Source organism: Arachis hypogaea, chromosome 3 (assembly GCF_003086295.3).
Source record: "Arachis hypogaea cultivar Tifrunner chromosome 3, arahy.Tifrunner.gnm2.J5K5, whole genome shotgun sequence".
In the NCBI taxonomy this organism is placed as follows: Eukaryota; Viridiplantae; Streptophyta; class Magnoliopsida; order Fabales; family Fabaceae; genus Arachis; species Arachis hypogaea.
Window position 1 is genome coordinate 38,661,487 of NC_092038.1, and position 27,650 is coordinate 38,689,136.

The 27,650-nt window shown below is 29.0% G+C and overlaps 2 protein-coding genes across 6 annotated transcripts in view; both read left to right on the forward strand.

Moving 5' to 3' along the window:
* Positions 1 to 27,650, forward strand: part of LOC112790322 (calcium-transporting ATPase 8, plasma membrane-type) — a 52,620-nt gene that overhangs the window by 17,769 nt on the left and 7,201 nt on the right. The window contains exons 1-20 of one of the 5 annotated variants that reach the window (XM_029297018.2): positions 12,855 to 13,030; positions 13,459 to 13,559; positions 18,518 to 18,627; positions 19,370 to 19,545; positions 22,850 to 22,966; positions 23,049 to 23,091; positions 23,971 to 24,080; positions 24,161 to 24,292; positions 24,405 to 24,494; positions 24,861 to 24,930; positions 25,123 to 25,193; positions 25,553 to 25,636; positions 25,742 to 25,819; positions 25,910 to 25,981; positions 26,405 to 26,488; positions 26,565 to 26,647; positions 26,738 to 26,846; positions 26,954 to 27,009; positions 27,360 to 27,402; positions 27,484 to 27,567. In XM_029297018.2, coding sequence (XP_029152851.1) covers positions 19,378 to 19,545; positions 22,850 to 22,966; positions 23,049 to 23,091; positions 23,971 to 24,080; positions 24,161 to 24,292; positions 24,405 to 24,494; positions 24,861 to 24,930; positions 25,123 to 25,193; positions 25,553 to 25,636; positions 25,742 to 25,819; positions 25,910 to 25,981; positions 26,405 to 26,488; positions 26,565 to 26,647; positions 26,738 to 26,846; positions 26,954 to 27,009; positions 27,360 to 27,402; positions 27,484 to 27,567 — 1,494 coding nt within the window. In that variant the 5' untranslated portion in view covers positions 12,855 to 13,030; positions 13,459 to 13,559; positions 18,518 to 18,627; positions 19,370 to 19,377. Of the gene's footprint in view, positions 1 to 12,854; positions 13,031 to 13,458; positions 13,560 to 17,863; positions 17,930 to 18,352; positions 18,628 to 19,369; positions 19,546 to 22,849; positions 22,967 to 23,048; positions 23,092 to 23,970; positions 24,081 to 24,160; positions 24,293 to 24,404; positions 24,495 to 24,860; positions 24,931 to 25,122; positions 25,194 to 25,552; positions 25,637 to 25,741; positions 25,820 to 25,909; positions 25,982 to 26,404; positions 26,489 to 26,564; positions 26,648 to 26,737; positions 26,847 to 26,953; positions 27,010 to 27,359; positions 27,403 to 27,483; positions 27,568 to 27,650 lie in introns of those variants that run through there. The other 4 variants (XM_072232862.1, XM_025832656.3, XM_072232861.1 and 1 more) reach the window with 4 other exon arrangements.
* Positions 5,517 to 6,140, forward strand: LOC140183446 (uncharacterized). The gene has a single exon (XM_072231874.1). It carries the CDS (start codon positions 5,517 to 5,519, stop codon positions 6,138 to 6,140), a length of 624 nt encoding a protein of 207 aa, XP_072087975.1.

Here is a 27,650-nt window from a genome sequence, read left to right on the forward strand (position 1 = left end):
ACTACTATATTTATTTAGTGAGAATGTGAGATCCAAAAAATTAAAATTTTTAGTATATAATTAATAATAGTTTGAGAAAATTATTTATATAAAAAAAATTTACTACAAAAAAACTAGAATTTGAAAATGAAAAATCTAAAAATACAAATGAAAAATAACTTTGTAATAATTTGATTATTTTTATTATTTTATTTGATGAAAATTTTGTTTATTAAGATGTAAAAAATAAGATTAAAATGAGTAAAATTAAGAAATATTAAAAATTTAATATTATAAAAAAAATAAAAAATTATATAAAGACTAATTTGATCAATTTTTAAAATGTTAGGAATAAAAATGACTTACGTGTGTATTTTCAAGGATTAATTTAATTATAAATAAATTTATTACATATCAAATAATATATAGCATGTTAGGTGTTACTAACTTGATACATCAACCAATCATCTTGTAATATGTAATATTAACTTACTAAATTATAATATCATGTAGTACTTAATATGATACATCATGGTTTAACTATAACTGACGGAAAAATTAATTTAATTTATATTTTAAATATTTTTTAAGAATTACTATAATTAAAAAATATTTAAAAATTAATTTAAAAATTAAATAATTTTTTAAAAATAAAGTTGACTATTAATCCATATATATATATATATATATATATATATACTTACTTTTGTCATTGATTCATCACGATTCCATCATCTCTAGTTGACGTTCCATCTTTGTGAAAATAGTTGCATAATTAAGTGCTTTTGTGATAATAATTATATTACAATATATCTAAAGATGTTTTATTTAATTTCATATTTATTTAATTTTTTTAGTGCAAGGACCAGGCTAGTTAGGTACCACACCTATCGGTGAGGTATCCTATCTATATTGAGGCTTCTTAGAAGTCTCCTAATAAAACATGGAACACAGGTGGAGAGATAATGAAACAAATGAAAATATATGTCATTGTGTGATTAATGATCTCTTATGGTAATCGTACATCATATTTTTTTTTGAGTATATATTCATTTTGGTCCTCAAAGAATTTTGGATCAGACACTTTAGTCTCTAACTAAAATTAATTATTCGATTGGTTCCTAACAATTAATTCCGTCAGTCACTTAGATCCTTGGCTCCGTCAACTTTAACGAAAGACAAAATGGTCCCTAACAACTCTAACAAGGGACAAAATGATCCCTGACAACTCTAATAAGGGATAAAATGATCCCTTACCCCTTTATTCGAAAATGACGCTATTCTTTCATAATTTTTATCATATCTTGCATAACTCTAACATTCATATTCTTCTTCTTTACCTTCATAGTCTTCTTTTCCATCTTTTTCTTCCTCCTCTTTTGCTCCAAGATTAACCCTTGGTGTAATTGCTACACGTGTCGCACATACCTCAACATGTCCTGGACCACACACTTCCTAAATCTCTATAACTGGTACATCCACCTCCTCTGCACTTCACCCACCAGAAGCATCCACTTCCACGTCCTCGATAACATCACCTCCAACCCCGACAACGTTCACGACATTCTCAAGACCAGGTTCCACAACTACCCTAAAGGCACGCCTTTCTCCACTCTTCGGCAAGCAATATAGATTGTTAGACATTAGCACATCATGAGAAGATTATCCTTCGACACCATATGCAAATTCTCATTTGAAATAGACACTGAGTACTTCATTCCTTCTTTCCCGAAGTCCAAGTTGGCAGGCACCTTCGACCTCGCATCCAAGCTATCAGTACAACGAGCAATGTCGTCATTGCCGCTCATATGAAAACTGAAGCGATTACTGAACATTGGTTCGGAGAAGAAGCTGAAGGAAGCAATCGGAGTGGTGGACAATGTGGTCATGGAGATGATAGGGCAGAGGAGGAGGGAGATGGCAACGACGACAACGGGTCTTGACAAATCAGACTTGCTGTCTTGATTCATGGGATCCATCGAAGACAACAAGTAGTTGAGAGACATAGTCATTAGTTTCCTGAGTATGAATTGGTTGAGAACAAGTTGATGATTTTTTTTCTTGTGAACATTGAAGTTGTAGAGTGTGCATTGTGTAATTTGAAGTTATCGTGTTAGACTATTAGTGTTATGCGATATATGATGGAAATTGGGAGAGAATAGTGTCGTTTTCGAATAGAGGAGATCAGGGACTATTTTGTCCCATATTAGAGTTGTCAGGGACTATTTTGTCCTCCGTTAGAGTTGACAGAGTAAAGGACCTAAGTGACTGACGGAGTTAATTGTTATTAGGGACCAATCGAGTAATTAATTTTAGTTGGAGACTAAAATGTCTGGTCTGAAATTGTTTGAGAACAAAAATGGGTATATACTATTTTTTTTATAGAAAAAAAATTTATTTAAAAAATAGCTAAATAGCACTTACATATTATAGAAAAAACATTAAATCTGAAACTAAATAAAAAAAATGAATAAATTTTATGTTAAACTATTATCTGAAAGGAAACACAAAGTTCGATTACAAAAAATTTTATACAAAAGAAATCAGAAAATTTATTACGATCTCTTTTGTTTTTAAATCTACACAAGAAGTGTTGTGCTACACAACTTTATCTTCTCTTTTTTTCAGAATCAGTCTAAATTCTAAATGCTATCTAAAACTGTAAATATTTTCATAAATAAAAGACTTTTGTTGTATCTTTATCCTAAACTTGCGAAAACATCACCAACACACCTATAAAAGAGATCAATACATTACAAAAGAAAGAGAAATACCATAAAAAATTATATATCTAAATTTGGATCTTAGATTTAAATCTCTAAAAACAAAAAATAACAAAATGAATAAACAATAAAATAACAACAAAATAAACAGGTAAAAACAAAAAGAGAGGATTGCGAATGAAAGAAGAGAAGAGGGGTGATAGCAAAAAAAGGGTAGTGAAAATTTGTGGTAAGTAAAAGAAAAGAAAAAAGAGAGGTGATGAGAATGTGGCCGATGAGAATGAGAGTGAGATACTAAAAAGAGAAATATGAAGAGTTTAGAAAAAAGAAAAAAAAAAGACAAAAAATAAAAGAAAAAGATTTCACATGAAAGAGAAATAGTAGAGGAGATGAGAAAGGCTATCGCAGTCCAAATTAAGGCGACGGTGACGATTTTCAGAAGGCTTTAAATTTGTTTTCTTTAATTTGCATGAAAGAGAGAGTTAAATTTTCAATTCTTGTAATCCTATATCATATTTATTATTTAAAATAAAATTAAAAAATTATTACATTATGCATGCTGATATATGATGGTAAATCTTGATAAAATTTTATTATTTTTATTATATTCATATTTTTTCTTCTACTTCAATAAAACAAAGACTTAAATAAATAAGCTTTTAGTCTCTATAAAATAGTTTTAATCCCTATAAAGTTTTTTTAGATCAAATAAAATTTAAAAGTTGTCTATTTTGGTTTATGATATAAATTAATTTTGTCAAGTATTGACATGACAAATTAAATACTGATATAGTGATATGACATATATATTGTTACACGTCAATCTTTGATGAAACAAATTAGAGATAGAATAGGCAATTTTTAAATTTTATTGGACTAAAATAAAAAAATACGAAAGTCAAAACCAAAAAATGGATATTAATAAAGTCCAAAACCTTTATTTAAACTGATAATTATACATCAAAGAAACTAAAACCAAGATATAATAAAGGACTACTTAATTAACTATTAAACTGCAAGCTGAATTCCAAGATAATATTTAATATATGGTGTAACTCATTATATTTCAGATAGATTTTAACGATTTTTTAAAATTAGAGGGATAAAATATAAGAATGATTAGAAGATAATAAAATTCATTTAAAATAATTTAAAATTATCTTATTTTTTATTTTTTAATTATTATCGCTAAAATAATTAAATAATTTTAGATATATTAATTAATTATGTAATTATAGATATTAAACTAAATCAAATAACTTTAAATTATTATCTTTTTAATTTTATTGAAAAAGTAATAAGTTGAGAGGGTTGACGATATTAGTATTCTATCTATAAATACTTAATATTTGATTCTGTCTGTTTGAGTATGATTGAGAATTTGATGCGTAATAAGTCAAGTTAAAAGTAGAATGAATTGAGATGTAAGTAAAATTAGATATGAATTTAGACTTAATCATACTTATTTTATCTACGTCTCTAAATTCTAAAATCATATGTAATATATGGTATAATTCATTCTATCATATTTGATCACTCATCTTAAGTAGATTTTAACACTTCTTTAATTTAAAGTTAGGTGGATAAAATATAAAAATGTTTAGAAAATAATAAAATATCAATTTAAAACAGTTTAAATTATTTTTTTTGTTTTTTAATTATTGTTGAAAGAAGTAAATAATTTTAGATATAATAATTATGTAATTATAGATATTAAATTAGATAAAATAACTTTAAGTTATTATCTTTCTAATTTTATAAAAAAAGTAATAAGTTAAGAAGGCTAATTAGCAATACTAATTTTATCCATAGATATCTAATTCGATTTATTAATCTGTTCGAATAAGATTGACAATTTGATTCACAGCATAAAAATCAAATTAAATGTAGAATGAGTCTAAATTCATATCTAATCTTACTTACATCTTTAATACATTATGATATATATATATATATATATATATATATATATATATAATTTTAACAAGTACTTGATCATGATTATGTTATTTTTATAAATTTTAACATAAATTTTATTATAATTTTATTGTTTTTAATTTTAATATAAATTTAATTTCATGTTTTTATTTTATTAATATGTTTATAAAATATAAAATAATTAAATATTATATCTCATTGAAAATTTTATTTTAAAATTTTAGAATACAGTAGAGATAAAATTAAAAAATTTTCACCCTGTAACTAAAATAGGATTATATTTTTAAAAATTTTAAACCTACAAATAAAATTAAAATATAGTCTAAATCTTACTCTATTATTCATTATCAACTCTTAGAACTTATATACTATTTTTTGAAACTTGTATACTACTAAAGAGCTCATCATAGTAAGATTTATTTTTCCTTTTTCTGGTTTTAATTTTTTTTTCTAATAAGCACGCAGGTTTGGACTTTTATTACTAAATGCAAAAGTAATTTTTAAAATATAAAAGCTTTTATAAAAAAATCAACATATAAAAGTGTTAACAGTAATACACAAATAACTTGTAAAGCCAAATGACAGTTAGGAAATCAGTTATCAAAAGATTCCAGAAACAATTAGTTACATTTCAATTATCAGTTAACTAATCAGTTGCAACTCCAGCTATATATACAGTTGTACAACTTGTAAAACTCAACTAAAATGTATAATACACACGTTTTTCAGATTAGCTTCTCCTCCTTTCTTTCCCTCTTTCTCTTTGTTTTTTGTTTTGCCTTCAGATCTAGCTTCTCCCTCTTTTTCTCCTTCTTTCTGTTTTAGTTTTATCCTCCTCAGCTTGATACCTTACATGGTATCAAAGCTTTCTGATCCATGGAGCCAGCGTCTCAGTTCACCACCAACGCACAAATAAGCATGACAAACCAGAATGCATTTGCTGTGTTTTTCACAAACAAACTGAACGAAAACAACTTCAAAGCTTGGAAGAAGCAAGCTCTAGCGTGCATCAAGATCAACAAGTTGCAAAATCACCTAAATCCTGCAAAGATTCCAACAAAATTCAACTCAGAATCAGATCGCATAAATGAAAATGAAAGCCAAGAATATGCAGAATGGGAAGTCCAAGACCAATGGCTAGTCGCCTGGTTAATCGCATCAATGGAACCAAGTTTTGTCAACAGAGTCATCGAATGTGAGTATGCATTCCAGATTTGGATCACATTAGAAGAGTATTTTACAGCAAGAGTGAAAACAAGAATCAAACAGTTAAAGACACAACTAAGAACACTCAAGAAGCACAATTCAATAGTAATGGAGTACAGGTCTAAGATCAATCAGGTAGCAGATTTGCTAAAAGCGCTAGGAGCACCACTCTCTCGAGAAGAATTTATCGAAGCAACCCTAGCAGGCCTTGGTGAAGAATACAATATCTTGTCACTGTTGCAACAGCAAGAATCGACCACATCAGTGAAAGCAAGCTTGAAACACAGCTTTTGACTCAAGAAGAGCTAATTGAAAGATTCAGGAAAACAGAGCTGGGAGCAATGCAGGTCAACATAGCGCAGAGCACTAAAATTCAAGAAAGCTCCCAAAGAAGAGGCTACAACAATTACAACAGCAGAGGAGGCTTCAGAGGCTCCAGAGGCAGAGGACAATTCAGAAGAGGAGGTGGACGCTCCTCATGGTGGCAAGGCAGCCGACCACAATGCCAACTCTGTGGCAAGATCGGACACACAGCTGTTCAATGTTACCACCGCTTCGATCAAGAATTCATGAATCCCCACCTTCAACCACTAAATACAGCCCAGTTACCATCTCTTGCTTTCCACAACAACTCAAGTCCAAGACCCTCTTCACAACAACAACAGTCCTCGAACACGCTGCAATCCAACCCTACCAACCCCATCATGTCTGCAAGCTCTAGAGGTTCCTGTATGGCTTAAAGCAGGCTCCCCGGGCGTGGTACACAAAGCTCACTGACACTCTAAAGCAATTTGGTTTCACTAATACAAAATCAGATGCATCTCTCTTTACTCGATTTTCTCCCTCCTCTGTGATGTATATTCTGGTGTATGTGGATGACGTTTTGGTCACCGGGAGCTCCCAAGCCGAAATTTCCACCTTCATTACCCAATTGAATGCTATGTTTGCCCTCAAGGATTTGGGGGAAATGAACTACTTCTTGGGAATTGAAGCCATGAAGCTAAATGCCAATGAAATGCTCCTATGTCAAACAAAATACATTCAGGAGTTATTAAACAAAGCAGGAATGCGGGATGCCAAGGCAGTCCCAACACCAATGGTGTCCAACCTTAAACTGATAGCCCATGGCGAGGATATTCATCAAAACCCAGCCTTGTACAGATCTATAGTGGGAAGCCTACAATATGCTACAATCACAAGACCTGAAATCACGTTTGCTGTAAACAAAGTATCCCAGTTCATGCAGACCCCATTGCAAAGCCACTGGAAAGCAGTTAAGCGAATTCTACAATACCTTGCTGGAACAATACACTATGGCCTAAGGTTCCAAAGAACTGATGAATGTCGAATCTATGGCTTTAGTGACTCAGATTGGGGCAGTGACATTGATGACAGAAAGTCTACAAGTGGATTCTGCATATTCCTAGGAACAAATCTAATCTCATGGTCAAACAGAAAACAAACGACAGTCTCAAGAAGTTCCACAGAAGCAGAATACCGGGAATTAGCTGCTGGCCTAACTGAAATTCTCTGGATTCAGAACCTGCTAAGCGAAATGAAAATCCAATGCTCCACCACACCAAACCTCTATTGTGACAGCCAGAGTGCAGTCTTAATGGCGTCCTTCACAATAAGAGCAAGCATTTTGAACTTGACCTTTATTTTGTAAGAGATCATGTTGCCCAAAAGAAAATCAGCATCCTGCATATTCCCTCTCAAGACCAAATAGCTGACAGTTTCATAAAATCCGACTCCAGCATCATCTTTCACAAGCTCAGGAACAAACTCAGAATCACAGAAAGGTTGCAAACCAGTAGAATTTTGAAAATTGCAGCAAACAAAACAGTAGGATTGATGTTAATAGTAATACACAAACAACTTGTAAAGCCAAATGACAGTTAGGAAATCAGTTACCAGAAGATTCCAGAAACAATTAGTTACATTTCAGTTATCAGTTAACTAATCAGTTGCAACCCCAACTATATATACAGCTGTACCGCTTGTAAAACTCAACTGAAATGCATAATACACACGTTTTTTAGATTAGCTTCTCCTCCTTTTTTTTCCTCTTTTTCTCTATTTTCTGTTTTGCCTTTAGATTCAGCTTCTCCCTCTTTCTCTCCTTCTTTCTGTTTTAGCTTTATCCTCCTCAACTTGATACCTTACAAAAAGCAATTGAAATATTTCAATTAATTAATATGAATTAATAATAGTCTTGTTAAAGATAGTAATATTTTTTTATATCCAAGTTTAATTTTATTTCTTTTTTCATACTCTCTTATCAAGAAAAAATATCAAAAGAGGATGCGAAGTTTGACCTGCACACGATATATACATGCATTCATTTTCAATTAATTAATATGATTAATGAAAATATTATTTATATATTAAAATTAATTATTATATATTTTTGTGTGTATATATATATATATAATTTAATTTATTTTTAATATATATTTTATATTTTAATATATATTATACATTAATGATTAATTTTGGTAATTAATATTAATCAGCGTGTATCTATGATAAAAGTAGTCTTGTTAAAGATTGAGTAATATTTCGTTATAGTCAAGTTTAATTTCATTTCTTTTTTCATACTCCCTTATCAAGAAAAAAAAATCAAAATTCAAAAGAGGATGCGAAGCTTGACCTGCACACGATATATACACGCATTCATGATTCTTTTTAGGTTTTAGTTCATTTCAATCTGCAGTTCTGCACTAGTCAGTAGTCACTTACCCCTTCTAATATCATTTCCCCACCAACCAGTCACTACCACCTTAAAGGAAAAAGAAGTTGCTAGCGTGCTTTTTTTTTTCTCATAAAAAAATTGACAACATACAAAACCAGAAGTAACTTCAAGTTGAGGTAATTATATTATTTTTCTCAAAAGATTAAATCAATAAAAATACTCATAACTAATTATATTTTTAATATATTTTTTAAATAAAAGTTTGCTTTTATATTTGTTTAGATTTTTATAGAATTTTTAATTTATTTTATACTTTTTTTAATAACAAAAATTAAATTTTAAATTTTTCAATCATAAAAATTCTAAGTTTAATTTTTTTTATTCTTATAATTTTACCAAAATTTTAAGTAATTCCTTATATGTATATTTTTTCAATTAAATTCTTATATTATATCAAATTATAAATAAATTCTTATCGTAACAAAAACGTTAAAATTAATAAAATATTCTGTTAATTCTATTATTTTTATGTTGAAAGAGACATAATTATAAAATCTAGTATGATATAAAGATTTAATAAAAAAATATAAAAATCTAATTAAAAATTCAATAAAATTATAAAGATCGACAAAATAATTAAATTAAAATTTTAATATCATATTATAAAATTCTTCTCCATCCCAAAAATTTAAACTTATGTAAAAAAGGACATGAGATATTTATGCATACCTTACTTGATCATCTCACCCTCTACCCATATTAATCCGAGAATCTAAAGTTGAGAATATATAATATACTAATAATAAGAAAGAAGGAGTAACAAAGTAGTCTAACATGGAAGTTTAAATGAGGAATATGGTCTCGCAGGTGCAGGAATTAAAATATTGAAAAAGTTATTACGAGAATAGATTCACTTAATCGACCTCTTATTTATATTTTTCGTCATCAAATTAAAGTCTGATATATTTTTTATTTGTTATAATGAGTCATTGTGACTTTTAAAAGTAGATGCTAGTATTAGTAAGAATTATTAATAAATGTTTATTATTAGGCAACAAAGTTTTACAAAAATATTTGGTGACCGAGTAATATTTATAAATAAATTTAACTAAAACCCCTCTAATAATATTTTCTCTATCTTTTACATATGTATTTTTAGTTTTGATTTTTTGCATTTTTTTTTTGCTTTTCCACCTTTATAATTTTTCTACTTCGTCTTTCTTTTTTCCTTCTACTTTTTTCTGGATCGCTTATTTTCTTTTTATTCTTCTCTTTTTTCTGCTATGTCTTATCCTTTTTTGTGTTTTTATTCTATTTTAAATATTTATTTATTTTTTTAAAAAAATTAAATAAAAATAAAAAAATATAAAAGAAAAAACACAAAAAAAATTTATTATAAACACATAAATTTTGAAAAAAAATAAAAAAATAAAAGATAAAAAAGCAAAAAAAAACATCTAGACAAAAATCACATAATTTTTTTAAAAGAAAACAAGAAGTTTTTTTTGATGAAAAATACAAAAATTTTGCATTTAAGAAAGAAAATAAGATAGAATTTTTTATTTTGATATTAGATTTATAGTAGTATTTTTTAATAATGTGTGAAATTTGGCACTTTTTTTTTTAATATTGGATTTGAGTTGGTGTAATCCATCAAAATGTTTAAAAAATTGTATTTAACGTCATTGTGGAAATATACAAAACGTTACCGCCGTTTTCAATTTTTTTAATTAAAAAAAATAAAAAAAGATCAAAACGTCAATGACGTTTTCCTATTTTCCATTTAAAAAAATTTTCCCCATGCAAAACGGTTCTGCCGTTTTGTAAAAAAATTATTTTTACATACAAAACGTAAAACGTAAAAAATTATTCTATACAAGAATAAAACTCACATACATTAAAATATTGGGTACATTACACAATTTGTTTCTGTGTTTTTTTTATCAGATTACAAATTTGACATTTGTGAAGTTTTTTTTCTAATTTTTAAAACACAAAATTTACTCACCAATTTGTGTGAAATGACACAAAATCTATTCTCTAATTTGTGAATCGGCACAAAACTTATTCTCCGATTTATGAAGTGACACAAAATTTATATTCTAATTTGTGAACAGACACAAAATTTACTCTCTAATTTATAAAATAACACAAAATCTACTCTCTAATTTATAAACTTTAATTTTTTTAAAATTTTTAAAATATAAAATTTACTCTTCAATTTATAATTACTTCCATATTAAATTAAAATATACTATTTTTTCATAATAAAAAATAACATAACAATAATTTTCATTTAAAAAAAAACGGCCAATAGGATAAGCTAACGTGATAATAATTTTTCTCTCTATATGTTTGTTCCCAGTACTCTATCCTTTTGTTAAGGGAAATGATTTTTTATTATTAGATGAAATCTTATACTATTAAATACACTATTAATAATTAATTAATAGTTACAATTCACAAAATTTACTGGCCCCTAACACTCCTCTTTTGTTAATACTCTTTCTTTTTATTTTTTTCTAAATAGATAAAATTGTTTACGATAAAGGCAATTTGGAAGAGAAATGAAAAAGACTTAAATAAAATAAACATAGTTCTTTATAATAAATACATAAATTTTGATAAAAAAAACGAATATTAAAGTCTTTATAATTATAAATATGTAATAAACATAATCATAAATCAAATTTTTTAAAACAAAATAATAAAATCAACATTGTCTAAAGTAAAATAGATATTAACTAAAACATATAATTAAATATCTACAAATTTAGAACATAATCAATCAAACGTAAAATATAGAAAAAATTATTCTAAAGGACCGTTAAAAAGATTTAATTATTAAAAATGACCTTTAATACTAAAATTATTAAAAAGGACTAAATCTTTTTATAATATTTAAGAAAAAGAACCAAATTTTGTTATAAAAAGACAAATATATCTTTAATTATTTATTTATTTATTTTTTATAATCTTTATGTTGATAAATTTTATTTCTCTTAAAATTTTAATAATTTTAATTAATTAATTATTTATTTTTATTTATTTTTTATTTTTGTGATTTTTACCTAATGAAAAAAAGACAAAAAATCAAAAAAATATAAAAAATAAATAAATAAATAATAAAAATTACTAAAATTTTAGAAAAATAAAAATTTTTAATATAAAAATTATAAAAAATAAATAAAAAATAATTAAAAATATATTTTTCTCTTTATAAAAAGATTTGGTCTTTCTTCTTAAATATTATAAAAAGATTTAGTCGTTCTTAATAATTTTAATATTAAAGGTCCTTTTTTAATAATTAATTCTTCCTAACGGTCCTTTACAATAATTTTTCCAATAATATAATAAAAAAAACTATATTAGAACATCTTCAAAAAAAAAACCCTAAACCCTAAATGGTGCGGATAAAATGAGCTGTTGATGTATGGCGATCTCAATTTTTCAACCCCACCTGTTTTTTTTTTTTTTGTGGGTTATGCGGATTGGTCCGACTGATTTATGCGGTCTCTAAATAGAATATTTTTATATTTTTTATTAGCACCAATAATATAATAATAATATAATAATTGAGAATATTAAATAAAAATTGAAAATAATTATTCTATTTTTAAATTTAAATTTTAAACTTAAATAAGATTCTAACAGATGATTTTATTTTAAATTGAGTTGTCAAATAATATGATTTATAAGATTTTAATTTAAAATAAGATAAGATTTTAATTTAAAATAAGATAAAATTTTAATTTAAAATAAAATTTAAAATTAAAATTAATAATAAATCTCATATTTTATATATATAATCACAAAAAAAAGTCACAAAAAATATTATATATATATATGACAAAAGTAAAGAAAAGAAATATAAATTTTATTTTTTATTTTTACACACAAATCCAATTTGTTTTTTTTAAAATTTATAGTGTGTAGAATCTCAATTTAATTCAAATGTTGATTGATCAATAAATTAAACAAAATTTGATCTCGGTATAAATATGTATATAATCTTTATAAAATTATTTTTACTAATGTATTCAAATATTTAAATTTAATGTAAATTATTCAAAGAGTAATGCTATGGGCCAGTAATTTTTGTGATTGTTAGTCATCAACTAGCTATTAATGATGATTTGATGGTGTGAGATTGGTGTGAGATTTCATCCAATAACTCACCTTTTTTTACTGGTTACATGCTGGCCAAAATTCAATAAAACTGATGATCCCTTAAACTTTTCCTTATTCAAATAACATTTTAAGCAGATAATAGATGTTTAACTAATACTTTGTTACTTTCACTCTGCCCGCATAGCAATCTACATTTTACGGATCCGTAGTTGCTCCCCTCTTTCGTCGAAATTTCGAAGAAAGTTGATATTCACCACAAGCAAAGTTATCGTTATTCCTACTTTCTCTATTGCACTCTTCACTATATATGACTCTCACTGCTACAAATTAACCCAATGCCTGCTTTTCTTTTCCATTGGTAAAATTCCCATCCTAGTTCTCTTGACATCATCAATTTCGCTTTTTTTATAGATCTTGATGACGATTCGTTTTTTGGCTGATTCTTCTTCTTCTTCTCCTATTTCTCGCTTTTTACATTTTTCCTCCATTGGTCAAAAGGTCTAAATTAAAGTTGGGACTAAAGTGTACGCATGGTGATTTTATTAGTTGAGTTTATAAGTTAAGAATATACCATATTGTGTGAATTGAAGTAGCTATCATGTACGAATACGGAATACTCTATCTGATTGTCTGAGCGGTGAAGTTTAATTTCTGTATTATTTTTTTGTAATTAAATTGCAATAAGTTAATCATATTTTGTTAGACTAAAATAATATTACTAATTATTGTACATATATATGAACTTGTATGTGTGTGATACATTTATCTGGATTCTGGTGTTTGTAGGATTGTGATTTATTTTGAACTACTGGATTAAGTTATGTCGATAATTAACATATAGACCTCGATCGAAGGATAGAGTTCGAAACATCCTTCAGTACGTAAAGGTACCTATCTCTCTGGCGATCTCTATTCTTTACCAATAATAATCTTCTACAGTTCTATTACTTTGTACCAGTGACAGTGAGTGTTCTCGTATTTATTATATATTTCCAGCTACGAATATTAAAAATTAACTAAGCGTCAGTAAAGTTGTCTTTTCTAATTATGGCTTACACAATAAAATAAGAGAAACTCTTAGACATAAATAATTTTTAGTATTTTTTGTTATTATTTAATTAATATAAATATTAAATTATTTTTAATAAATAAATTTTATTAATTTATATGTATAAATTTTAAAATTTATATGATATAAACTGTATTTATTTATATATACATAATTTTAATAAATATAAATTATTATTGATTAAATACTAATTAAAAATAATAATATTTACCGTCATGTATGTAAGTATGTAACTTTGCTCATAAAACAAAACAAATGGTAAAAATATAATTTGAAAGCTGTTGTATAACTTATCCGATAATTAATAACTACTTTAATTAACAATTGCATTTGCATATAAAATAATGGGTTTCAATTATTTCAAGAAGAAAAATGAGGGGAAAAAAATTGGAATCTAATACTCTAAATTCCCTGTATGGATAATTATATGGATCATAAACTTACTGATCAATTCAATGGCCGCATGCCTTGGCGCATTATTGATGTTTGATAGTGCCCCTTGCACAATAATGCATATGGAAAATAATGGCCTTGGAAAATAATGGATGAATAGTGACACATACCAAAATATTATTTTAGGAGCATGCTTATTAGGTTAATTAGGTCTCTGATTTTTTGCCTTTTCACCCTCACTGATAGTAAAGTGTTCCAACCGAGGTAGATAGTTAGTTGTTGGGTGTTACCCAAAAGACATGATCTATTAGTGTTATTAACTACGTGGATAAGTAATTTATACTTCAATTCCAGATTTTGACTTCAGTCTTATTAATAATATAAATATATTTTATGAATATATAAGTCGATATTTGAAAAAGGAAAAAATTACACACGAATGTTTTTTCCATTTTTATTGGTTTCATCAGTTGTTTACGCTTCTAGAATCAAGGAAGTACCTTTTATTTTTCTAAAATTAAGTACTTATTTTTGTTTATTATTTGTATTTAAAAAAATAGACATAAGAAAGAATTTTTTTTGTGCCTGTTTTTTGAGAATCACGTAGAAACATACTACTTCTGCTTTTAGCAGAAATAGTTGAAGAGAAAAAAAAAAACCAAAAAAAAAATTACAAATTTATCTTTATGTATATATATATTTTTTAAAAATACCTATTAAAAAAGATGAAATCCTAATAATTGTATAATTATTCTTATATTTTAATTTCATTTAAAAGGATGTACTAGCTAGTGATGTGTGTGTGTATTACATACATGCTAGAATTAGAATATAACTAAAAAGATTATATAGTTAGTATTTTTATAAAAGAAATTATATATTAGATTAGTAAATATATATATATAATAAAACAATTATATTATTTAATTTTTAAAAATTCTGTATTATGTAAGTATTTTTTTCATGACCATAATTATAATTTTATGTGAAAATACTTATATACATATATTTGTTATATCTAAACAAATTAACTGATTCTAGTAAAAAAATATTTTTATAAATATATCCTTAATTTCTGTGAAATGATATTTAAAAAAGAAAGAAGTGCTTTGAGTTTAACAGTTTTTTTAACTTCCCTTTTAAGTTCTCAATGAACATGGTCTTATTAGTTTATAGATGATTTTGTCTGATTCGTATTAATATAGCATTGCTAATTTGCTATGCATAAAAGTAATCAATAAACGGGTATGTTTTGGTATATTTAATCTCCATGTAAATATAGAGTTATATTTTAATTCGAAAAAGTAGTATATATAAATATTATTTTCTGCCCGTACACCTCGTTAGAAGGCGCCTCACCTCACAAGTCTAGTAAGCAACATCGTTTTCCAATAATATGTTTATTATTATTATTTTATTTTAAAAAATATTATTTATAACCTAAAATCACTTTCTATAACTTTTTCTAATATACATTAGCTACATATACCTATATGTTTATCATTTCTAGGTTGTCTGAAATGTGACATATAATGTTCATATTCTTTGATTATTTTAAATAAAATTGAAAGCGAATCGAACTCACTTGTGAGTAAGATTAAACTAAATTTGTTAATAATTTAATAAATTGAATTTATAAATCTGAGAATTAAATTTAAATTTATATATTAAATAAATCTAATTTAAATTTAGATAAACTCAATTCATAAATTTATGAATTATTTGATTATATATTACTTATTATAATTATTTATATTAATAATATATTATAAATTTTATACTTTTAATTTATAATAATAAAATATAATTTTACACACACATATAATTTTTACATATAATTATGATAGAAAATATAAATTATAATTGATAGATAGATAAGATATATAATTGTTTGTTTTTCTTACACACATGTTATAATTTATTATATAGAGTTATATATTATATTTATTTGAGCCGTCTTGCATAAGTTCGAGTTAATTCGTAAATGTTTAGTGAGTGGAGTTTGAACTTTATAAATAAGCTCAATTATTAATGAATTGATTCATAAATTGAGCTCAATTTTCATGAGTCGAACTTAAACTTAATTTAGTTCAACTCAATTTATTTGTAGCTTTATTTCTAAATTTATTCATAATCTTTAATTCTTTTTAACTTAATAATATATATACTTAAAAGAAATATTAGGAATTAATATTTTTATTAATATTTTAGACTAACACTCTACTTTTATATTATTAGAATTTAAAATTTAAAATTTAATACATAAATACTTTTTATTAACTAAATATTAATTCAAAATAACAGATTTTATTATTCATATTGGTTTTACTTAAAGTCTTTGTATTCTATAATTAAATAAAATATAAATTAAATAATTCTATAAACATAATACAAATTAAACTTTCTTTACATATTACTAGAAAGAGTTAGAGAAAAAGATTGGTATGCATAAAAGTATTGTTTACCAAATTTTAGAAAATGATTATCTGCATAAAATAATTTTGTATAAAAATAATAATTTTAAAAAATTTATAAAAAGTTAATTTTACTTAATTAATATTAACAATTTTAATATTTAGATTTATTATTTAAAATAAAAAATTTATGGTTTAAAATATAAAATATAAAATAAATAAAATAAAATTTTAAAATTAATTAATATTACCTGAAAAATTAATTACTTAATATTGTTCAATTAAAAATTATTAAATAATTTAATATATTTAACTAAATTATTTAATATAATACATGTAAATCTTTATTCTTTTTATATTTAATTGGTAAATAATATGTCCGATTCCAAGAGAACCAATTAATGCTTTTCTGTTTTTTTATTCACGCATCAATTGAATCATTGAATAAACATTCAGGTGAATTTTGTTGGGTACTTATTAGAAGTTGAACCTGATCACTGTTTTTATTACAAAATAATTCAATGTTCACACATTCTTTTAGCCAAATCACCTCATTTGTACCAGTCTTGGATTTACTTACAAGCCACGTTTCCAACATTTTCATGAACTTCCTTTTGTTCTACTTGACACCTTGCATTCACTTCATAAAGACTAGTAGTCCCATTTTCTTCTTAATTCATTATTATCATACGATCTAATCATCCACCTGGCTTATTCAATTCAAATGATGGAATTAAACATCACCACATACCCTTTATCATTTGTCAATATAAACCCTTTTTTTTGGTTCTCTTTTCAAACCGATCTACGTTGAGCTTCTCTCTCAAGTCATCAATATAATCATGTTTTTTTTTTCTTTCCAAAACGCTAGATAATTATTAATTAAAAAGAATTAATTAAGAGTTTCAAGAACATTACTACTGAATGTGTTCAATTCTTGACTTGTTGCCGCTAAGTTGTCTATTCGTATTCCTATACACATTCTTTTGCGGACTCAAAAACCGAAAAAAGCTGCAATATAATTGGTACACTTCACACACAGAAATTAAAAAGGAATGGGTTGGTCTTTAGTTTCTATGCTCACACAATCTGCATGTGGTACAACTGTCCCTCCATAACTCAAACACGAAGCCAAGGTCGAATATAATATGAAAAATTAAATAATATAATGCAAAAAATAAAAGCATAGAAGCCAGCTCAATAATAAGAACATGAAACCACGTTGCTCCTGGACCAGAATTGCCGACAGAGTCACGTAATCTAGCTACCTAGATTGATTAAGCACAACACATTACACCTTAAACCACTCCGCTGAATGCTGATGATAAATTTCTCATTTCACCTTTTTCAGCTTCACTCTTCCTAAATTATTATTCTCCTGGTAAACTAGCTAGGTCCATTTATTACTATATAGTATATTACTGTAACATAAGATAAAAGTCTTAGAATTAAATTACTATTCTTAATTTTTTTTATTATTTGGTTCATAGTAAAACTTGAAGGCTATACTAGATTTGATGAGAAAAATGTTCAAACCTCTTAAATTTATTAAATCAACGGAATATGTTCATATAGTCTGCTTTTCCAAGTGGCTAGTAAAGCAAAAGATAATACTTTAATAAAACTACTAATAACAATACCTTTTTTTTAATAAATAACTAATAATTGTCTCATGAACATTCAAACTCCAAAACGGGAAAGATTTTAAAGACATTGACCTCCACTGGAAATTTAAATATCTCTTTATATGACCGACTTTTAATCTTTTATGTTTATTTATAAATCCTTAAAAAGTGTCCTAAGAATAATAAAAATGAATAATTAAAGAAAAAGCACGTTACATTGCTTAATGTTAATGTATGGTATATCTATATCATCATCTAATAAACGTAATTAAATTTACGCGGTGGCGGTTATCTAAAACAGGGTTCTGGGTCCTCATCTCATGAGTTATATGAAGTTCTTTCAGGTGTTATACTGAAGAAGGAAGAGGAGCAAGAAAGAAGAAACAAGAGTGCCACAGTTACAAACCCCATAAACAATAAAAGGCAACACAAGCTACTTTGTCTTTTTTATCCGGTATGCCTCTATTCTTATTTCTTTCTTCTTCCCCTCAACCCAGGGATATTAACCAATTGGATATTTATAATATACGAACAAAAGAAGGGTAATCTTTTTAGAGTAAACTATTAATTTAATCATAAAAGATATTTTGTCGCACAATGTCTCTTTTTACTGTTCAAAATTGTTGGAATATTTCACTGAAGATGTTTTCGTGGCTAAATTGTGAAAGACTAAATTGATAATTTATTTTTTATTTTAAATTTCATTTTATACGTTGTAGTGCCGTACAACTAAATCCAGGAAACACGAAAACGAAATAGCGAGTGAAGTTTCCTATAATTGATTATTTTTTATTTATTTATTTATCTGATACTACAGTAGAAAACTGAGATAGCTGGGTAGACTGAGAGTCAATGTTTTGAGTTGGACTTTGAATTTTGAAATTCGAATCAATTAGTGAGTCTCATTTCGAGAACAAAAGAAGAAAAAACTCTGCGTATTTTCCAAATATAGGTTTTGCGCGTTAGAAAAAATTAAAAAAAGGATACGATTCTTCTTCTGCTACATTTTCTTTGAAATCGCGTTCTGATTAGGTGGTTACAGTTACAGTCACAAAGAAAAGTGTGTGTGTGTGTGAAGCGTTGTGTTGTGTTATTGTAATAGTGGCTGTTATGGTTTGGTACGAAGCAAAGAGATTGTTGTTGAAACTGTATTGTTGAGAAAGTGTTATTTGACGGTGCCATCTCTCCTGCGACAGTTACTCCGATGAGTTACGCGAATGGCTCGCCGCACCGGCCGCCGCCTCCGGATACTGACTTGGAGGCGGGGCCTCCAACAGCACGCTCCGGCGACTTCGACGACGGCGATGTCTCTGATCCGTTTGACATCACCAGGACTAAGAACGCCTCGATTGAGCGACTCAGACGTTGGAGGGTTCGTCACTCTTTCTCTTCTTCTACTACACTCACTCTTGCACACGTTTCCTTTTTGTTTGTTTGTTTAATTTTCTGTTTGTTTTATGTTTTCGGGTTTGTGCTGTTGGATATATGTCTGTATATGTTCTCTGTTTTTTGATTTGTTTTGCTGTCACTCTGTTCCTGCTGATTAGTATTGTGATTTACTATATTTTAGTTGAATTTAGGGTTTATTGAGTACTGGTTATTCCTAATTATTAGCGTAGGGAGTGAGCAACTTTTTCTCTTCTTCTACACACACAATCTTGCACAGTGTTATCCTTTTTTTATATTTAAGTTTTCGGTTTATTAATGTTTCCTTCGGTATATCTATATATATGTTTATATCTGTTTTGGTATTGTTCGTTGCCCGCTGTTCTTACTGGTTAGTGTTGTCATTTGCTATATTTTAGTTGAATTTAGGGTTAATGGGAGTACTGATTATTCCTAATTATAAGTGTAGGGCTAGAGGAATAATTGGTCTGATATGATTTTCGTGTGATGGAGAAAACTGAGTATCAACACTGTGGTGGATTACACTACATTTAGTGGTGATTAGTTTCAAGTTATGTCTCGGGGATATTGTATATTAAACACGTATATCTGCAGAATTTGGATCCTCTAAGCTGGGGAGCCTTGTACACTCACAAAATGTAACATAGTATTATTGGACTCTCTCAATGAGGAAAGTTTGTAGTGATATAGTGTGAGATAGATTTAGAGGGAAAATTTCAGTCAGCGTGTGGTTTCTGTAGAGTTTGCACTTATTTGTGGGAAAGGAAACATTTTAGTTTCCAGTGTGGGGTAGATGCAAAATAACCTAACAGAATCAACAATTCATTCTCTGTGTGTAAAAAGCTAAATGAAATGCATCAGAACATACTGCAGAGATTATCCCCAACAGTGGCACAATAATTCTCAGCTCCTGATCCTACTGGAGAAGAGCTTGTTAGGTTTAATCTCAGGCTTATGAGGCCACTTTTGGGAGCCTTTGAGTTGTGTCCTGGTGGAGGAGAAAAGTTGAGTGGTAGATTGGGTTGCTTTCATTCCTAGTTTTATCATAATATGAAGTGTAGGGAAAGGAAGATGGAGGATGGGTTCCTGTCTGTATGTTGATTGAGTTGTGATTGGAAATGAAGCGATTGACTGAATGGAACTATTGCTCAATGGGAAGTGAGGATAATGCATCAGTTGGAATCTTCAGTGAGATCTAAGCCTTATTTTTTGTGTAAAGTAACTTTTTGAATGATGTGCTTTACATATCAGAAACAGACAAGAGAGGATCCAGCCCTTCTAGGATTTGATTTCTACGCTGTCATTCGAAAGTTTTCACGTTCCATGGAACAGCCATTTTCTTTTCTCGAGTTGATTATTGGAGGTTAAAGAAGACAACTTCAGGGGTAAGGATTCGGTTATGGCTTTAATAGATTTGTATTCTAGTTACGAAGTAGTTGCTGGATTTCATGGGTGCTTCCTGCAGGATGTAAATGAAAAAAAGAGTACAGCAAGATTTATCTTCGAAGTTTGAATGATAACGATAAGTGCTTTGATGTAATTTGGGGCTGGAAAAGGCAAGAACGGAATTTGAAATTAGGATGTTGTTTCATGATGGGGCGCAATTGCGTCGTTTGATCTATGTAGCCGACCCCACCTACTGGGATAAGGCTTTGTTTTTGTTGTTGTTGTTTGTTTCAGTACAGCAATGTGAACCCTAGAAGAGAAGTGAGGAGAAAGAAAGAATTGTTCTCTCAATCTGTATGAAGGAAATAACCCATTATTGAAATGGATGTGTGTGAGGATAAGAGTTCTTTAAATGCTTGGAGATATTCTGACATTATTGGAAGGGAGTAACTATTTAACTATGTGAAACTGAATTTGATTTCTGGTTGAAGTAGCTGTTGTAATTTGAAAGTGGGGCTTGAAGATGACAAGCGTGCATGCGACTTGTAGCCTCTGGATTCCCGCGGTTGTCATGTTCCAACTATTCTATTTATATTCTTTCTCATGAAAAATCGAAAAATTTTTTTAAAGCTAAGTATTCCTTTTATACTCAAGGCACTTCAAAATAGACTACACCATATCATCCAGCCACCTTTACCTTTTCAGCTTTATGTTCAAATATTTAATTTTGTTGTATAAGTATATTTAGTCTAACATATGTTCAAATATATTTTTTATATATCTTACTATTAAATTTATTTATTGTGTTTCTTTTAGTGTGTGGGAGAATTAAATTATTTTGATCATAAATTAAATATATATTAATGTTCCTTTCTATAATTATACTTGTATACATCTCATGTTCTTATAAACTTAAAAAAATTCCCTGTTCAATCCCACTCCTACGTCTTATTTGGTTTCAAAAATTAGTTTTGTTTTCTGCTCCATGTGTTTAAATGAAAAAAAAAAGTAAAACACAGAGTCTGTTGTGAAAGACTGATGTGTCAATTACTCTGTAGTAAGATGGTTGTACTATTGGCTACTGCCACATACCTTTTTGAGAATGTAGTATATTCGGATTCTTGTATTTTTGAGTAATGCTTCAATTGAGAGAGTTTGCTCCCGGTAGATATTTTGACTTCTGCCATTAATTTGAAGAGTCAAGATAAAATTAAACATATCAGTTTCATTCGTCCCATTTTGGATCTATTTTATAAGGTTTGACAACATTTTATATTGGCCGTTGACTGTCTAATACAAAGGTCTACCTTTATCCAGGCTTGAGATGGGATATTTTACGCTTTTCCAGGTGAAGTTATTAAAAGAAACCTAGACTTTTAAAGGCTCGAACGGAGAAGACTGTAGATGCCCAAGTAAGGAGAGAGTAAATGAAACGAAGGGTAGTTTAGTAACCATAGGTAGAGGAAGACTTAGAAGAAGAATCATAGGTGAAGTTACTAAAAAGAAAGGGAAACTTGACTTAATGCTTAAATGCGAATAACTGAATATGATTCATGATCGAGCACTTTCGCCTGATTAGGACAAGACTTCATTGTTGTTGCTGTTCATGATGAGTTTGACTGGTATGAGATTCAAAGGAGCACAAGTAATGCAAACTTCTGCTCTCAAAATTTGCTTGAGGAATTATAACGAATTTCTTCTCATTTTTGTTTATTCTATCTGATGGAGTGTTGTTTTTCTTAGTATTATATTGAGCAAAAGTATATTATTTGACTAATTTTCTTTGTCATTCTTGAGCTGTGTGTGTGTGTGTGTTACTTGGAAGGTAACTTTTTCTTAAATAATGAGAGGAGAAATCCTTTTTTTATTTTATTTATCTTTAGCAAGCAGCACTGGTGCTTAATGCTTCTCGTCGATTTCGTTACACCTTGGACTTGAAAAAACAAGAAGAGAAGACACAAATATTGAGAAAGATTAGAGCTCATGCACAAGCTATTAGGGTATGCTTCCTTCAACTGGAATGTCTATCATTTTGGTGTTACAAAAATTTAAGTGTACTGAATATGCATTTTGGCCTTCTAGGCAGCATATCTTTTCAAAGCAGCCGGGGATGGTCAAGTGATTGGTGAGTAATCAGATCATGCTCATTGTTATTTTTGGATACTTAAGTATGGTGTTTCCCAATGCTTACAAATAAATAATCATCTGGATGAAAGTTGCTGTCATGATCATCATCTTGGACTTGAATTTTTTTTTTTCGGCTAAATGTTTGTTTTCAATTTATTAATGTTAATGTTAATACGAGAAGGGTTGATGTCCAATTTTTACCCTAAAATACCCTTCATTATATATAACCTATTAAACATTTTTTTTGTTATATCAAAGATTTGAACCCAAAACCTTTTAATCAAGTTATATCGGGAGGGGTTTGATGCCCGCCCCCCCCACAAAACCCAAAAAACCCCTGTGGGCACGCCCGCGATACCGTTTGTAGTATATATCTCCATGAAAACATATATTTTTTGGGTATCTCAAAACTTAAAACTTGAGATCTCTTAGAGTGTAAAATAGTCACCATCTTGACTAATTATGCATGTTTAATAAATAAATGGGTTAAAGGGGATTTTTTTTGGTGTCCAATTTTTGTTCTGTGAACTACCCCCCTTCTTATTCTTGAAAAACCTATACAATATATTAAGGGAAATCCCCTTTTTGGTGTCCAATGATTTAATGGAATATAAAATATTTTTTTTTCCGTTCTCAAAGACTTGAACCCAAAATCATTTGTATTAATGCCAACATACTATCTCAACTAATCTCACATTTGTTACTATTTTACACATTGAATAAAGGATAGATTAGTGCCGAGTAATCCACTAGTGCAATTCAATGTTTGAAGAATTTATATAACTATTTCTGGGTAGTTCCAAGCTGTATTTTATTTTCATCTGATATGATGTGGTTGGACATTTATCGATGATGAATGCATTTTAATTACTGGTAGAAACCACAAAGCCTCCTGCGGCCTCTGCTGGTGAATTTCCAATTGGACAAGAGCAACTTGCTTCAGTTTCAAGGGAGCATGATACCGTTGCTCTTCAGCAATATGGAGGGGTAAGTTTGCTGTGGACCTTCCTTCTCTCTCAACTTTGTAATGATGTTGATCACTCTTTTTTGTTCTGAATCACTATCAGGTTGCTGGGATATCAAATTTGTTGAAAACCAATTTAGAGAAGGGGATTCATGGTGATGATGCTGACTTACTAAAACGAAGGAATGCATTTGGTTCCAATGATTATCCTCGAAAGAAAGGAAGAAGTTTCTGGGTAAATTTTAGCGCATTATGAACCATTGGATCCTTAATGCTTCTGTAGTATCCTCCTTGTTATTGGCCGAGTGATATTGTAGTGACCTATTTGTTTTGGTTTCCTTCTACAGATGTTTATGTGGGATGCTTGCAAGGATCTGACCTTGATTATTTTAATGGTAGCTGCAGCGGCTTCATTGGCATTGGGGATAAAATCTGAGGTGAGCTTTGGTGGCAAAATTATGATGCAATAATTTGTTTAGTGTGGGGATTGACACTGTAACTTGGCCTGTTTTTTTCCCTCTATCTGCATGCAAATATTATACTTAAATATTTATTCTGGTCTTCACATACTTCCTTTTATTACCAGCTCAGTCTTGCTGACTTTGACTGGAAATTTGAGTTTTTCTTCTTCTCTCGTTTCCTTGTTCTTCTTGCTTCTTGGTAGTTTTATATTATGTAAATAATACAACTGTTAGTAGCCTGTTCAGAGCTACTTTCAATCCCTCCCTTACTCTAAGAGTATACTGGAGCATATCATGGTCTATCTTGATTTAGCCTTCAGCAGAGCTACTTTTCTGTTTCAGGGTATTGAGGAAGGATGGTACGATGGGGGAAGCATTGCTTTTGCAGTTATTCTTGTCATTGTTGTCACAGGTATATAATTTTGTCTTTGTACGGAGAGCAACGCGTATAGCTTTAATTAAATGTTTGGACTCTTATCCACAATTTACAGACGTTCATGGTCCACTTCATCTTTTATTGTGGAGGTTATTAGAATAATTAAACATATAGTAATTTTCCCTTCATCTTGCTCATTTCATTAATTCTTTTCTCCTGCCTTTGTAGCTATAAGTGACTATAAGCAGTCTCTTCAGTTTCGGAACCTGAATGAAGAGAAGAGAAATATCCATTTGGAGGTTTGTGTTCTCGTGTTTCGTTTTTTTCTTTTTTTTGGTGTTTTACCCGCCGCCCGCGGGGGGGGGGGGGGTAGCTCAGTTAAATATCTTGATCTTATTTTACGACACACATCATGCAGAGAAGAGAAATATCCACTTGGAGGTTTGTGCTCTCGAGTTTTGTTTTGTTTTTTGTTCTTTTTTTACTTTTATTTTTGGAATTTTTTTTTTTGGGGGGGGGGGGAGATGTAGCTCAATTGAACATCTTGATTTTATTTTGTGGCGCACACACACACACACGTATGTTTGTATGTATTTATTTTGCATTTTTCCTTTCATATTTTAAACTATAAACTAAACTAGTGTTTGGATTTGAGTAGGTTATCAGAGGTGGTAGAAGGATTGAAATCTCTATATATGAGATTGTTGGTGGTGATGTTATACCCCTCAATATTGGTAACCAGGTACAAGCCTTTTTTGTTTCTTAATTTTAAATTTGTGGTTTTTACTTTTCTTTCCTGATGATTGCCTTTACTTTTTGTGATTGAGTTATGATATGCTCTTTTTAGGTCCCTGCTGATGGAATTTTGATCACTGGTCACTCTCTTGCAATTGATGAATCAAGTATGACTGGGGAGAGCAAAATTGTAAGTGTTTATTTATTTCTGTCTAATGGGGAAATCAAATAATAACCAAATTAACATTTTCTCCTCATATAATAACCATTTTGCCTCCAGGTCCATAAAGATTCTAAGGACCCTTTTTTGATGTCTGGGTGTAAAGTTGCAGATGGCAGTGGTACTATGCTGGTAATATAGACTTGCTTTTCATTTACTTTTTCGTTTCTTGTAGTTTTTATCTTGTTAATAGGTGGTGGAATGCTTCCTAATTGGATCTATTCATTTAAACCATTTTGGTAAGAGTGTGTGTGTATTCTCCTCCTCTCTCCCTAAACACTAAACCTCTTCTTTTCTTTTTATTCCTTCTGGTCAGTATTGAAATTAAGCTTTTGTTTTTATTCTCATTTTGAAGTATTTTTCTTGGGATTGAGACAAAGAAATCGGATGCTGGAAAATGTATACTGACCTGTTCCGAACTTGTTTATATTTATTTTTTTGAAACCTCTGCATTAAATTGCTTATATATATTTTGTAGTTTTACCCAAATATTCTATATTGGTTGATCGTGTAATTTGTTGGTTTCAGATTTTATTGGTTTGTTTATTTTTCTAGGTAACTGGTGTTGGTGTTAATACTGAATGGGGGCTTCTAATGGCCAGCATTTCAGAAGACACTGGTGAAGAAACACCTTTGCAGGTGTTTTTACCTATAATTTCCTTGCCAGATCTTGTGTTCTTAAATATTACTAGTCCTTAACATATTCTCAATATAGGTTCGCTTAAATGGTGTAGCCACCTTCATCGGTATTGTTGGTCTCTCTGTTGCTGTTGTTGTTCTGATTGTGCTACTGGCCAGGTCATTAGATATTGGTTTATGGTTTTCCATTTGTTTCTTGTGATAATAGCTTTTATTATGCATGCCTCTGACATGATTAATTTTTAGCAGATTTTTCTCCGGCCATACCAGAGATGCAAGTGGCAATGTTCAATTTAAAGCAGGGAAGACTAAAGTTGGTGATGCTATTGACGGGGCAATTAAGATAGTAACTGTTGCGGTATGTGCCTTGATGAAGTCTAAATTGTGGGAGAAGTCATGATGATGCAATCCAACATACTTTTGTCTGTATTTTATATAGTATGATTGTAACCATTGAATATTTAGGTCACTATTGTAGTGGTTGCAGTACCAGAAGGGCTCCCGTTAGCAGTTACCTTAACGTAAGTTTGCTAATTCCCTCTGACCTAGTACTTTTACTTCATTCTGTTGCTTAGTCTTGGTTTTAGCTGACCTTTTTTAGTTAAAAACAGAAGGAACAGTTTATTGTATAGTCTGAATGATGTGTTACTGTTGGTGCCAGAAAATGTGGTGGTAAAATTTTGCTGTTATGCTTGTATCTCGTTATATTTTATAATTTTGATCCCTTTAAATTTTTTTGGAAGTACTGGCTGTATTTTTGATAAAAGATAAAGATTTATCCGTACCTAGTATATTTGTTAATTTGCTCTTTGGAATATATTATATATTATTTTCCCTATCTCTTACGCATCATTTCTTGACTATGTTATAGACTGGCATACTCAATGAGGAAAATGATGGCGGATAAAGCTTTGGTATGTCAGTTGGTGTTTGTTCTTTGATTGGATTTTGACATGCATGTGAATCTCTGTTAAATCTGAATCATCGAATTGCAGGTGAGGAGGCTTTCCGCTTGTGAGACAATGGGCTCTGCAACAACCATTTGCAGTGATAAGACTGGCACGTTGACCATGAATCAGGTATGTTGGGATGTATCATTTGAATTTTCATTGGATTCTGGTTTTAGGCAATTTTCATAAATTTTCTGGAGAGCACACTTCAA

Coding starts and splice junctions, on each gene's coding strand:
- LOC140183446 (XM_072231874.1), top strand. CDS start 5,517: ATGGAGCCAGCGTCTCAGTTCACCACCAACGCACAAATAAGCATGACA.